The sequence below is a fragment of the Petromyzon marinus genome, chromosome 1, assembly GCF_048934315.1.
Source record: "Petromyzon marinus isolate PM22_M1 ecotype Great Lakes invasive population chromosome 1, UKy_Petmar_22M1.pri1.0, whole genome shotgun sequence".
NCBI classification, from domain to species: domain Eukaryota; kingdom Metazoa; phylum Chordata; class Hyperoartia; order Petromyzontiformes; family Petromyzontidae; genus Petromyzon; species Petromyzon marinus.
In genome coordinates this window covers 16,458,600-16,473,567 of record NC_133667.1, presented here as the reverse complement: position 1 = coordinate 16,473,567, position 14,968 = coordinate 16,458,600, and the positions used below count along the sequence as shown (strand labels likewise).

Here is a 14,968-nt window from a genome sequence, read left to right as displayed (position 1 = left end):
TAACTCCAAACGCGTGGCGTTTGGAGGGGAAAACCCTGGAGGGCCCCCTAGAGCAGCGGTCCCCAACCTTTTTGGCATCAGGGATCGGTTTCGTAGAAGACAATTTTTTCACGGACCGGGGTGGGGGGCTCATCATTGGGTCTTTCCCCCTTTTCAAAGAAGCTCTCCAACGACGTTTGTTTTTTTTACTCATCGTGGCTACTAGAGGGTTAGAGCTTGTGGGCTTCATACCAACACTGTGACTGAGACAAGTGCACAGTGCGGGAAAGAGGCGCGGACGGAAGTGGTAAATAACTAAATAATAGGGGCGGGTTCCACGCGCGGACTCACCGCTCTCACCTCCTCCTGCTGTTCGGCCCGGTTCCTAACAGGCTACGGACCGGTACCGGTCTGCGACCCCTGCCCTAGAGGATTAATCCCCGCGTCGTGTGTGTGGTGACGAGACGCGGCCACCAGATGGCAGCAGAGCAACTTAGCATCGCCACGTGGTGAAGCTGCTGCTGCTGTTGTTGTTAATGCTGTTGCCGCTGTTACAGCCGCTGCTGTTGCTGCTGCTGCTGTTTCTGCTAATGCACCTGCTGCTGCACCTGCTGCTGCACCTGCTGCTGCAGCAGCTGCAACAGCTGCTGAAGATCCTGCAGCTGCTGCTGCTTTTGCAGCTGCTGTTACTTTTGTTGTTGCTGCTTCTGTTGCTGTTCCAGCTGCTGTTGCTGCTGTAGATGCTGCTAATACTGCTGCTGTTCCTGCTGCTGCTACTGTTGCAGCTGCTGATGTTGCTGCAGCTGTTGTTGCAGCTGTTGCTGTTTCTGCAGCCGTCGCTGCTGTTTCTGCAGCTGCTGATACTGTAGCTACTGTTGCGTTGGCAACAACACTGCACCATAGACTCAACACTGCACCATAGACTCAACACTGCACCATAGACTCAACACTGCACCATAGATTTAACACTGCACCATAGACTCAACACTGCCCAAAGACTCAACACTGCACCATAGACTCAACACTGCCCATAGACTCAACACTGCCCATAGACTCAACACTGCACCATAGACTCAACACTGCACCATAGACTCAACACTGCCCATAGACTCAACACTGCACCATAGACTCAGCACTGCCCATAGACTCAACACTGCACCATAGACTCAACACTGCACAATAGACTCAACACTGCACCATAGACTCAACACTGCACCATAGACTCAACACTGCCCATAGACTCAACACTGCACCATAGACTCAACACTGCCCGTAGACTCAGCACTGCACCATAGACTCAACACTGCACCATAGACTCAACACTGCACCATAGATTTAACACTGCACAATAGACTCAGCACTGCCCATAGACTCAAGACTGCACCATAGACTCAACACTGCACCATAGACTCAACACTGCCCATAGACTCAACACTGCACCATAGACTCAACACTGCACCATAGACTCAACACTGCACCATAGACTCAACACTGTACCATAGACTCAACACTGCCCGTAGACTCAACACTGCACAATAGACTCAACACTGCACCATAGACTCAACACTGCACCATAGACTCAACACTGCACCATAGACTCAACACTGCCCGTAGACTCAACACTGCACAATAGACTCAACACTGCCCATAGACTCAACACTGCCCATAGACTCAACACTGCCCATAGACTCAACACTGCACAATAGACTCAACACTGCACCATAGACTCAACACTGCCCATAGACTCAACACTGCCCATAGACTCAACACTGCCCGTAGACTCAACACTGCACAATAGACTCAACACTGCCCGTAGACTCAACACTGCCCGTAGACTCAACACTGCACCATAGACTCAACACTGCCCATAGACTCTATGGTGCAGTGTTGAGTCTGCACCATAGACTCAACACTGCACCATAGACTCAACACTGCACCATAGACTCAACACTGCACCATAGACTCAACACTGCCCCTAGACTCAACACTGCACCATGAACTCAACACTGCACCATAGATTTAACACTGCAACACTTTGTTGTTGTAAGGTTCTGACCCCGTGCCCCTACTGGACGTCTGTGGTAAAAAAAAAGAGCTTTACATCTCATCGGATTCCTCCTCCAGTATCAGTGTTCAACAAATATTCGCCTGATTTTGACATTCGACGTTTAACTTTGGTCGGGGCCACGTGCTCTGGTACTTTTCGTCCCCTGTCAATCACCTCTCGCACAGGCCCCTCCCCCTTCGCTCCAAGCCCCTCCCCGAACCCCTTATCGGCACCGCCTATTATATATAAGCCCCGCCCCCCATCTCTTCTTTCTCCTCCTCCCCCGCAAAGTCTCCCGCCACGGGGCTGTGTGCGAGGCGTGGGGGGTAGAAGAAGTTCGAGCGGCGAACGCGAAAGAGCACTCACGGCGGACTTTTGAGGATTTTTTCCCGCTTATCTGTGGCGCGGGTGAGAAAGAGAGAGAGGAGGAGGAGGAAGAAGAAGGAGGGGACGCGCGCGGGGTGCGGGTTAACTTAAAAATATAAAATTAATAACGCGACGAATAAAAGCGCCGCGAATTAAACGACAACAACAAAAAAATGCCTCGAAATCGCGGTGCGTGAGGGGAAAATTATGCGAAAACTCCGCGGGGAGGTTTCGCACGATTTAGCCGTGAGGGAAGAAGACGTGGGTGGGTGGGTGGTGGTGGTGGTAGCTGTTGTTGCTGCCGCTGCTGTTGTTGCTGTTGCAAGTTCGCGGCAATTTTGAACGCGAGGTGTTTGGGCCCCTTCGGAGTGGAGAGCCATGCGATAAGAAGATGGCGGCGGTGGTGGTGGTGAGCGGAGACCGCGGTGGTGGTGGTAGCTGTGGTGGTGGTAGCTGTGGTGGCTGTGGTGGTCGTGGTAGCTGTGGTGGTGATAGCGGTGGTGGCTGTAGTAGCAGTGGTGGTAGCTGTAGTAGCAGTGGTGGTGGTAGCGGTGGTGGGGGTGGTGGTAGCGGTGGTAGCTGTGGTGGCGGTAGCGGTGGTGGCTGTGGTGGTGGTGGTGCTATCGCGACGCCGAGAACAACAACATCGCTGCCACTGCCGGCTACGGTTGTCCGTAAAGATGAAGACGACGACGAAGATGATGACGATGAAGAAGAGGATGATGATGAGCGGCGGCTGAGGGCGGCTGCTGCTGATGATGAGGAGACTTTGGATTTGAGAGCTGTGGAGAGAGACGCATTGCCCGACACCAGGTAATCAAATCTCGTCACAAAGTTGAGTCAAGCGTCGTCGTGATAATGAGGATAACGCAAGTTTGCAGTAAATGGAAGTAATCTTGATTTGAAGCTTTCGTGATCATTATTTTTTCTACCTGCGTGACTTTACCGAAAGAACCAAAGAGTATAAATAGTAGTAGTTAATAATGGCAAAGTTTAAGAACGCCTCCATGCGTCGTTTGGCTGAGGCGAGGCAGCGCCGAAACCTCCGGGTTTCGGAAGCCGCTTGAGTTTGAAAAATAAAATTACTTACTTAAAGTTGAATAAAAGTGCGTTTTGTTTGTTCGTCTCGTTGAGCAGCACTGTCAGCGTGTTTTCCGCTGAACTTGCCGCGATTTCAATGACAAACTTTTAAGTGGTTCACACCCCCCCCCCTCCAATAAGTAAAAATAATAACACGGGAAAGACTTTACATCCAGCGGTGAATCGAACATGACCAACGTTGCCGTTGTTGCCACTTTAAAATATCGTGTATTAGTGTCTCTCCCCGCTCTTGACTTGTGTCTCCCGCAATGTTTTAATTTCAAATGATTTAAGCGTCGTTATAATTGTTACCATGATATTGATACAATCACGCGAGCGAGTTAATAGGGTGCAATTTAGAACGTCGGTGCCTGGGATTCATTGAGGGCCCCCCCCTGTTTGACACCTGGAGAGATGAAGTTGTCTGACCATAGCGAGGTTTATGATAGAAGTCGCCTGTCGAGTCCTGTTAGCGAGTAGCAGCACCTTGAAGGCCAGCACGGCACACGAGGGTTGTGGTGGTGGGTGGGCCAGCACCATGCCCGGCCGCCTTCGTCTCCCCGGTTTGCGATGTTTGCTACACACCGCACCGGGTATATTCGTTTGAGGCCGAGTCGACCTAGGTGGGAGGCCCGGAGCCGGTTCAGATAATCCTCACTGGGTGGTGTTGGGCTAGAATCGCAATCGGGTCGCCAGGTTCGTAGCGCTAACCGCTGCACCACCGCTCCTCACTAACTCGTGTAGATGCACGCACACACGTGCTTTATCTTCATTTGAATCGGCGCTCCCAACGTCACGTGCGATTTGTTTACCGATTAATCAGGCACGTGGTGATTGGTCACGACGTAATTTGTGTTCAGAAGGAGGCGAACTATGTCACATTAGAACTGGAGGGGGAGGGTGGAGGCCTTCATCCAGCAGTAGATCGATCAAGGCCGATGCTGGTGGTGATCTTATGCTGTGCGGCCGTACGTTACGCGTGTAGAGTTTGTGCGTGTGCCTCGTCACCTGCCCTTGTGTTTGGTGTTGTGTTTCGGTGTCGTCTGCATTGTTTTATGCACCGTGTATGGTGCTGTGTTTACTCTCCCAGTGAATTGTGATGATGATGTTATTATTGCTCCACTTGTTTACCAAAGAAAGACACCGCTGACTCTTTTTTTTCAGTAGGGTCCTGACAAGTTTATTTGGCGCCGCGGTGGCTAGGAGATGTTGACTACATCGCCTGGTATGCAGGAGGTCGCGGGTTCTATCCCGACCTTGACGCCTGCCTGAAGTTCGCGTGTCTCTCAATCTCTCCCCGTGGTCGTGTGGATTTATCTCCGGGTCCTGCGGTTTTGCCCTCCACATATAGTAACGTGTCTAGATTATTTGGAATTATTTTGCCCCTGTGGATTTCCACATGCTGAGCCACTTAGTTGAGCTATTATTTGTGGGCAGGTCGCTTCTGAAAAATAAGCTAATGGCTTGGTGGACATTCCCTTGTAAGATAAAAAAAAATAGTTTCGTTTTACTTCTACATATTTTTAAAGTGATTTATTTACCTTGCCTATAATTTGCACTCCTATTTTGTTTTTGTGTTACTTGTTATTGTAACGTTCTGGCCCCCGTGCCCCTACTGGACATCTGTTGGCAATTTGTGGTCAAATAAGCTTTATAGCTCATCGGATTTCCTCCAGCATCGATAAATACTGTATTCTGATTCCAATTATGAGGACGGCGGCGGAGCTTGATCCGCTAGTCACGCGGAACGTCGTAATAAAATTAGCGGGACACACTAGGAGCGCGAGGCAATTATTTGCACGCAATTAGCGAGTTGCCACGCGGGTCACACGCAAGCAAGCGTGTGTGCGTGCATGTGACACGCGTCTGTGAATGCGCTCGTTTGTGTCCTAAAATGTACACAGCAAACTCGATTACCAATGATGGGCAGGATGGCCGCAGACAATTCAAAATCGCAGATAATACAAAAATATGACCATTTCCACGGATCTCCGTGCCGAAAACTAGCGATTGACAGATTGATGGTGCGCTCCCACGCAGAAGACTCGGCCAACTCGGCAGACAGCGGAGCCACAGCCAATCAGCATCAATCAAACTCTGCCCCACTGTTGTAAAGATATTGCAACTACTGTACTGTAGTGGCGATCGTGTAGATTTCGGATTAACTGGAGCAACACATTTGTTTGGTTTAAGCACCGTGTGACTCCTACCAAGCATTTCCAAAAGAATAACCACGTTGTATAACTGTTTTGAGGTTATTAATTTGGGCTAAAGGGAAAATCATCGAGTTATTAATTCATGTCAAAATCTCAGGTTCCGCGGTTAATCCACAAATCAGATCAACTGCGCGCGGATAACAGATAATCTACCGTGTATGCACGCAAAAAGTAAAATTGTGCGGTGGTAAATCTCCTGCGGGAAATTTCTTTATCGGGCTGCTAGCGTGCGCGGGTGCAAAAATGCGATGTGGGAATGCATGCCGACTTAAAAAACTAACAAGCATTCCCCCAGCATGCATTGTGGAGCTAAACCCCCAAATCGCTTGTGTTTTCAGAGGGATTAGAAAAAAATGCTGTTAACTTTAAACTTTGTTTTACTTCACCAGGTAAGGCCCCACTTAGCTGTGCAGTAACTCTTTTTCAGGAGCGACCTGGCCATCACAAATTAAAGCTCAACGAGGTGGCTTATTAAAATTGATAGCAGCCAAAGAGTCTAAACACGTGCTTCGAAGTGTGGAGGGAATAATCGGAGGACCCTGAGAAAAATCCGCGTGACCACGGGGAGAGAGACACGCAAAGTCCAAATATATACAGCAGGCGTCGTCAGGATCCGGGATCGAACCCGCGAACCTCCTGTATACCAGGAAAGGTAGTTAACACCTCGCCACCGTGGTGGCAGGATTAATTTATCGAAACGCTTCTGTGTACATGGGACAGTTCACTCGTGTGTGCCGCTTTTCTGAAGGCCAAGGAGTGAGCGTATGGAGTCTGGGGCGGCATTCGGTCAAGCATTTTACGCGCGTGTCATAATCCTTGGCCCGCACCGTACTGTAAAACCCAGCAACGCGTTGCCTCCCAACGTTATCTATTGCGCGAACCCACGCCTCTAAAAGAGACGCGGCGCGTAATTCACGTCGAGCTGCGCGACCGTTGAGTCCACGAATTCCATGCAATAACTCCACCGGTGCCCCCCCCCCTCGACTCTGACCCCCTGCGACACGAAACCCCCCATCTCGAACACGATCCTGTAATCTCCTCGACCACACCAAGGTTGTTGTGCGAGCTCGACTATTTGGCCAGTTATACATTTCCACGTGGCAGTGGTGGTGGTGGTGATGATGATGATGATGATAAGCCCACTTCATTGGCGCTGTCATTTGCGTGATAGCCAAGTCGCTTCTGAAAAAAGAGCTCTATGTAGCAGCTCGGTGGGCCTTAACTGGTAAAATAAAACTACAGTGGATTATTGTTTGTGGAGTATGTGGCTGCTATTAATGTCCACGCGACGATGATAAGCCCACTTCGTTTAGCTATCATTGGCGTGATAGCCACGTAGCTTCTGAAAAAGAGCTTTATGTAGCAGCTCGGTGGGCCTTGACAAATTTGTGCCAGCCCTCACACTGATGATGTCTTCCAGAACACCGCACTACGCGATCATCTGCGACGCCACCGCTCGTTTGTTGGGAGGCGCGTGGTCGGGGAGGGATTATGGGGGTGGGGGGACGGGGGGGGGGGGGTGAGGGGTCATGGGTAGGGGCCCCGCGGGTCCTCGAGGGGCTGTGTGCGGCCGTGGGCTGCCAAGTGGGCCCTTGTGATAGCGTCGGCGCCTCCTTCACTTCTAGAGCATCCTGGCACGGAGCCCAGGGGGAGGGCCACGGTGCACGCTGCGCGTTTGGGCTACGCGTTGTCGTCGTCGTCGTATATGCTGTTTATTGATGTTGTTGTTGTCGTCATTCTTGTCGTGAGCGACCAATGACTCGTTGTGGCCCCAAGCCGTCGATGTTGCTGATGTTGTTGTCGTGAGCGACCGACGACGCATTGTGGCCCCCAGCCGTCGTCGTTGAAAGCAACAACAAAAACGAGCAGATTTGCCCGACGTCCGACGAGTGGAACGGGACGAAAGCGATTACATTTTAAAGAAGCACACTCCCACAGGCTTTTTTGCGGTCTCTTCATGGACCGAACAGTTCCCCTGTCTGTTGCCCCCCCCTGCCCTCCCAGAGATGTAAAGTTTTTGAGCTGTAATGATTCGCTGTTATCTCTGTGAGAATCCCTTGTTGGATTTTTGCCTTCGGAGCATTCATCTTGTGGTTTGTTTTTTTGTTTCCCCCAGGCACTGAGAGTACAATAAATTAATATAGCGGTGGCGAGATGTTAACTCCCTCGCCTGGTACGCAGGAGGTCGTGCGTTCGATCCCCACCCCTGGCGACGCCTGCTGTATTTTTGGAGTTTGCGTGTCTCTCTCCCCGTGGTGGTCGCGTGGATTTTTCTCCGGTCCTCCGGTTTTTCCCTCCGTATTGAGAATCAAGGTAACGCGGCTGCTGCTATAAATTTCCACACGATGATGACGATAAGCCACTTCGTTGAGCTATCATTTGTGATAGCCAGGTCGCTTCTGAAAAAGAGCTACTATGTAGCTCAATAGTTGAGTTGGTAGTTTAACAAAAATCACTTGAAATTAACCAGAACCTGCCTCGTATTTTTGTGCCGATTTCCCCCCGCCCCGGACTCTTTGCAGAGATTTTGACGGGGGTGGTGGGGGGGTAGTGGGTGGTGGGGTGGTGGTAGGGGGGTTGTGATGTGGCGGTGGGGATTGTGGGGGGTGGCAGTGCCAGGGCGTCCATGCTACTCGGCCCAAGTGTGTGGTGGGACAGCCATGCGAATCCGAACAAGGGCCAGCGTGCAGGGCGGAGTGCTCCACTCATCTCTCTGCTTTCACCAGCAGGGTCATTCCCTGAGGCTAATGAATTGGCGCGGCGTTAACATGGCGAGTGGGGGCACGGTGGGGGGAGACAGGCTTTTGACATGGGCAGGGGGGTAGGGAAATCTAGAGATTTGCAGCCCCCCCCCTTTTTACAAAGGTATTAATGTTCGGGGTTAACCCCCCACAACCCCTGTGGAATTTGCAATAAGGCTGTCCCCACCCCCTGCCCGCTCCATCCACTGTGACAATGCGGTTTGTTTGTGGCTGGAAAGGGGGGGGGGGGTCGGGTGGAGAGCGCCCCCCACTTCGTGAATGGAATGCCGGTGGCTCAGCGTGCTCCTTGGCTTACACGGCACTCGTGCCGGATCCATGGACGCTTTGACGCGTTGCGTCGGTGAAGCGGCGGCGGTATAGGTGGTGGTGGTGGTACCGGTGGTGTTGGTGGTGGCAGCGGTGTTGGTGGTGGAAGCGGTGTCGGTGGTGGTGGCAGCAGTGGCAGTGGTGCAAGAAGGGATCGACGTGGAGTGCAGATTTGAACGTTTATTGCGTGTACGTTGAACTTCTTTCGCACTATGTGTAGCCAAACGTGCCAATCGGAGGTGCGGGCCGGGGGTGGGGAAGGATGCAACTAAATTCACAAAGCAACTTTGCCGAATCGGCAAAGGTACCCAGTAATGAATGTGACCTCAGTTTGCTTCTTGTCGCACGCTCCGAAGAGACATACATACAGTGAGGGGAAAAAAGTATTTGATCCCCTGCTGATTTTGTACGTTTGCCCACTGACAAAGAAATGATCAGTCTATCATTTTAATGGTAGGTTTATTTGAACAGTGAGAGACAGAATAACAACAAAAAAATCCAGAAAATCGCATGTCATGTTATAAATTGATTTGCATTTTAATGAGGGAAATAAGTATTTGACCCCCTCTCAATCAGATTTCTGGCTCCCAGGTGTCTTTTATACAGGTAACGAGCTGAGATTAGGAGCACACTCTTAAAGGGAGTGCTCCTAATCTCAGCTTGTTAGCTGTATTAAAGACACCTGTCCACAGAAGCAACCAATCAATCAGATTCCAAACTCTCCCCACCATGGCCAAGACCAAAGAGCTCTCCAAGGATGTCAGGGACAAGATTGCAGACCTACACAAGGCTGGAATGGGCTACAAGACCATTGCCAAGCAGCTTGGTGAGAAGGGTACAACAGTTGGTGCGATTATTCGCAAATAGAAGAAACACAAGAGAACTGTCAATCTCCCTCGGCCTGGGGCTCCATGCAAGATCTCACCTCGTAGAGTTGCAATGATCATGAGAACGGTGAGGAATCATCCCAGAACTGCACGGGAAGATCTTGTTAATGATCTCAAGGCAGCTGGGATCATAGTCACCAAGAAAACAATTGGTAACACACTACGCCGTGAAGGACTGAAATTCTGCAGCGCCCGCAAGGTCCCCCTGCTCAAGAAATCACATATACATGCCCGTCTGAAGTTTGCCAATGAACATCTGAATGATTCAGAGGACAACTGGGTGAAAGTGTTGTGGTCAGATGAGACCAAAATGGTGCTCTTTGGCATCAACTCAACTCGCCGTGTTTGGAGGAGGAGGAATGCTGCCTATGACCCCAAGAACACCATCCCCACCGTCAAACATGGAGGTGGAAACATTATGCTTTGGGGGTGTTTTTCTGCTAAGGGGACAGGACAACTTCACCGCATCAAAGGGACGATGGACGGGGCCATGTACCGTCAAATCTTGGGTGAGAACCTCCTTCCCTCAGCCAGGGCATTGAAAATGGGTCGTGGATGGGTATTCCAGCATGACAATGACCCAAAACACACGGCCAAGGCAACAAAGGAGTGGCTCAAGAAGAAGCACATTAAGGTCCTGGAGTGAACTTTATGTAGCTCGTTTTCAGGAGCGACCTGGCCATCGCAAATAATAGTACAAAGTGGCTTATTGTGTGGACATTTATGACAGCCAAATATTTTACACGCGCGTTGATTCTAAATTTGGAGGAAAAAACCGGAGGACCCGGAGAAAAATCCATGCGACCACCACGGGAAGAGAGACACGCAAACTCAACTATACGGCAGGCATCAGGCTCGGGATCGAACCCACGACCTCCTGTGTACCAGGCGAGGTAATTAACTTCTTGCCACGGGGGGGGGGGGGGGAGCGAAAGAGACACGCAAACTCCAAATATACAGCAAGCGTTGGGTCGGGATTGAACCCATGAACTCCTCCACACTCGATGATGTAGCCACCATGGCAAGATGTTAGTTTTTTTGTTGTCCCCCCGCACCTCCAATGAGCACGGTTGGCTACGTGCGGTGGTGCGATTGAAGTTCCCCATACGTACGGACCAGTGTCACGTGCCCGCGCTGTTTTCTTCCTGCTAGTCCGCTCACATATATTTATATATATTGCAAGTAAATTAGATCTCGTGACTCGATTTTTATTTCGCGAAATCTAACCGTGAGAGAGGCCACGGGCCCCTCCGGGGGGCTGCGAAGTACAGTGGCGCCGCAGTTTCAAATTTCAGTGGCAAAAACACGAAGAACAAAAAAAACTCCCCACAAAAAAAACACAACGCCGCATTGTCCCAGCGTCCCGAGCCTCGCTCTCGCACGGTCCGCGTCCGGCGAAAACGGCCGAGAGCGGGGCATACGTACGTATGTACGTGTGTGTGTGTGAACTTCTTTTGCACCGTATGTCGCCAACCGTGCTAATCAGATGTGCTGGGGGGGGGGGGGGGGGGGGCAAAAAAGTAGACGCAAAAAGCATTTCTAAAGAAATGGGTTTGTGTGCGAGTCTCTGGGTCCCTGTGCGAGTCTGTGGGTCTACGTGCGAGCCTATGGGTCTCTGTGCGAGTCTTATGCACTGTATGTATGTTTGAGGCGGGGTATGGACAACAACCTAAACACAAAATAAAATCACTTTTAAAGAAGTTAGTTTTCAATCTAGATGTAAGGACAACGCTACGTTCGAGACGACCGCATTGCGTGGAGGAGGCGGAGGAGGAGTGAGAAAGTGAAACGGGAGACGCCGCGCCGGCATGGCTGTGGCGAGCGTGGGCGTGCGTCTCCCGCCCCTCCAACCCCGTAGGGCTTCGTCCTCCAACCGGAGTTCCCACGGCGTGAGATCGCCTCACGTCTCTCTCCGCGCGACGGCTCTCGCCCAAGGGATGAGCCTTGGCCCCCCCCCCCCTTCCATTTTTCTTCCTCAGCGGGGTTTCCTGCTGGGTTTTCCCGCAGTCGGGGGTCCGACGCTCGCTCTGTGCAATTCCAATTGGAGTAATTGGTGCCGCGGTGGCTAGGAGATGTTAACTGCCTCGCGTGGTATACAGGAGATCGTGGGTTCGATCCAGACTCTGGAGCCCGCTGTATATTTGGAGTTTTCATGTCTCTCTCTCTCCACGTGGTCGTGTGGATTTTTCTGCGGGTCCTCAGGTTGTTCCCTCCGTGTGTTTTAGAGTATTTGGCTGCTAGAAATTTCCACGTGGTTAAGCCACTTCGTTGAGCTATCACTTGTGATGGCCAGGTCGCTTATGAAAAAGATCTCTCTATATTGCAGATCAGTGGGGGCCTTACCTGGTAAAAGAAAATATATTTTTAGAATGAACATGATTTGCCTTTTATTGTCTGAAAACTTCTTGAAATTAAAACCCAATGCAGCAGCCCTACTACGACTCTACCGGTTAAATAAAGTAAAGAAAAAGAAATACTGTGGGTGTGTTTAAAAACAAGAGTCTTTAAATTCAGTGAGGCTTTTCTGAGTAAAAAAAGCACATGCGTGTGTGTGTGTAAGATAGAAACACGGTAGCGGTTAGCGCGACGCTGTGTTACGAACCCGGCGAGCCGAGTTCGCTTCCCGCTCATGGCCACCAACACCAGTGACAATTGTCTGAACCGGTCTTGGGCCTCCCCTAGGTCGACTCAACCTCGTAAGTACCTGGTGCGGTGTGTAAACATTGCCAGTAAGGGAGACAACGGCGGTCGGGCGTGGTGCTGGCCACCCACCCACTCCACCCATTCCCTCGTGCCGTTCCGGCCTTAATAGGTGCTGCTCGCTAACAGCACTTGCCCTTTACAGTCTGCTAAGGCTATACGGGGGATCTTTGTATATAAACACTCGGTAGTCTAAATTTCGCTCAGAGGGCTTCCTACGGGGTTGATTTCACTCAGACCTGTGCTTATAGCTACCGTATATGCCCAATCATAAGATGCTCCGGAAAGAAAGATGCACCCAAAACATTTGGGCAAAGACTCGCACACACGCTTATCTTATAATCCAGAGAATATGGTATAACGTAGAAACCCCTCTTAACTACGGGAATTGGTTCCACGAAACTGGCCGTGAAGTGATTTGGTCGGTAAACGAGTATAGGAAATACGCGTTAAAGGCTTAATTCGTTCCCGATCCCATCAAGAGTTACCATTTTTCACCCAAATAACGGACTTTATCATATTTAAACAATATATATTAATACATAAAAATACTAACAATTTTATAAAACATGTAACATTAAATAAAACGCCGTTAATCAATGCATTAATTCATATTTACTGTACCTACAACAGCCCGTTAACAGGGGGGGAAATGGTCGTTAAGTGAACACATTGGGCTCTATGGAGGCACTACACTACTATACACTACACTACTATAGACTACTACACACTAGACTACTACACACTAGACTACTACACACTAAACTACCAAACACTAGACTACTACATACTATACACTACGCTGCTATACACTACTCTACACTAGACTAAACACTACACATTGGGCTCTATGGTGGCCCGTCGTTAAGCGATTAGTCGTTAACAGGGGTGGTCGTTCACAAGAGCTCCTCTGTATTTCACTCGCAGGTCTTCCCAATGAGAAAAAACAAAAATTTAACTCCGAGATCTGGTTTAGGTTTCAATGAGAGGGCTTTCCTCTGGCATGGTTATCGGTCGCAGATATTCCCGTGGGAGCCGGTGGGACAAGCCTTACTCCTGGATCGGTTAAACCTTACTCATTGCGTCCTCCCCGCGGGATTGTTGTTTCCCGCGGGTATTCCCGCGCGTTCGGCTTTCCGTAAAGCCTCTTCCCAATTGATGGAACGTCGCTTGCAGGCCTCTCTCCACAGCGGTGTTCTTCATCGCAAGGTCACCGCGGTCAGTGGGCCACTGGCGGGCCTCCCTGGTGGCCTCGTAGTGCGGCCCCCCCCCATGACGCGCGCCCCCTCCCCCCATGACGCGTGCCCCCTACCCCCATGACGCGCGCCCCCCCCCCATGACGTGCGCCCCCCCCACGTGACGCGCGGCCTCCCGACAATACACAAACTGTGTAAGCGCCCCCCGTTGTGTCATCGTGCTGCTGTCAAACCCCAACAATGTTTTTCATAAGTCATCATCGCACACTGATGATGTATTATCGGCTAAAGTGCCCCCCCCCCCCATCTGAAATGAGTGAAGAACCACAGCTCCACGTATTTAAACTCTGAGGCCTTGCCCCGTGACATTCTATTTCACGTGGAGATCCTCCACGCATCGGGTTAGCGAGCGGGCCGAGGGCCACGGACGGACTGGCCCCACGTGTCGTCGTCGGTCGTGGCTGCGCACATCTGTCGTCTGGAGAGGGTTCTGTCGCGGCTGATGCAACCCTCCCACGCGAACTCCCCGTCCCAGCGGTCGGTCGAACGCATCTGGGTCCCATGTGCGTGAGGGTGGGGGGGGGCAAAGCGTTGCCGTCCCGGGTTTGGTAGTGTAGGAGCCCCCCCACGTTTTTGCATTCGCCCGTTGGCGCGTTCGGATCGCGACGGGGACTTTTGGTTTCCTCGCTCGATCGATCGCTCGCGAGCGGGGTGCGAATTGAGAAAGTGGGGACGTTCCCTCGATTTGCGTGCATTTTTTTTGTCGATGGTAAAATGTTTCAGCATCGGCACGTTTGGCCAATACCGGTGTGTTGTGTTGGAGGGTAAATTCGCAACATTTATTACAATTCTGAACGAATAAACTAGTTTACTAATTGGCTGTGTCGGGTGGTGGTAGCGGCGGGTTTAACGACACTTTATACTCACGCGATTTAACCAAACAAAATCTCTTGTGGATAACATTGGTTGCGACAACACTGCTACTATGTGTTAAACTGGACATTTACAGCAGCCAAATACTCTAAATGTGTGACATGGATTCTAAACGTGGAGTGAAAAACCAGAGGGTCCCCGGAGAAAAAAAACACGGAAAGAGAGAGACGCAAACTCCAAATATACAGCAGGCATCGTCGGGTCGGCATTGACCATCACGACTGCCTGTATACCAGGCGAGGTAGTTAACATCTCACCACGGGTCGAGAGAGAGAGCCACGCAAACTCCAATTATACAGCAAGCATCGTCAGGGTTCGGCATCGACCATCATAACCGCCTTTATACTAGGCGAGATAGTTAACATCTCACCACGGGGAGAGAGAGAGACACGCAAACTCCAAATATACAGCAGGCATCGTCATTGGTTGGCATCGACCACCACGACCACCTGTATACCAGGCGACGTAGTTAACATCTCCTAGCCACTGGGGCGCC

At 50.9% G+C, this 14,968-nt stretch overlaps 1 protein-coding gene across 5 annotated transcripts in view; it reads left to right on the top strand.

The window, feature by feature from the left end:
• The window catches only part of LOC116943573 (mitogen-activated protein kinase kinase kinase 1-like), a 76,393-nt gene that overhangs the window by 10,332 nt on the left and 51,093 nt on the right, over positions 1-14,968 (top strand). For 3 of the 5 annotated variants that reach the window (XR_012941086.1, XR_012941085.1, XM_076065012.1), the window contains exon 1: positions 855-3,205. The exons of 1 other annotated variant lie outside the window; for it this stretch is intronic. Coding sequence is in view for 2 of the 4 variants with exons in the window: in XM_076065012.1 (XP_075921127.1) it covers positions 2,784-3,205 (422 nt within the window). In the remaining 2 variants the exon portion in view is untranslated. Of the gene's footprint in view, positions 1-853; positions 3,206-14,968 lie in introns of those variants that run through there. One more of the 5 variants, XM_076065018.1, reaches the window with a different exon arrangement.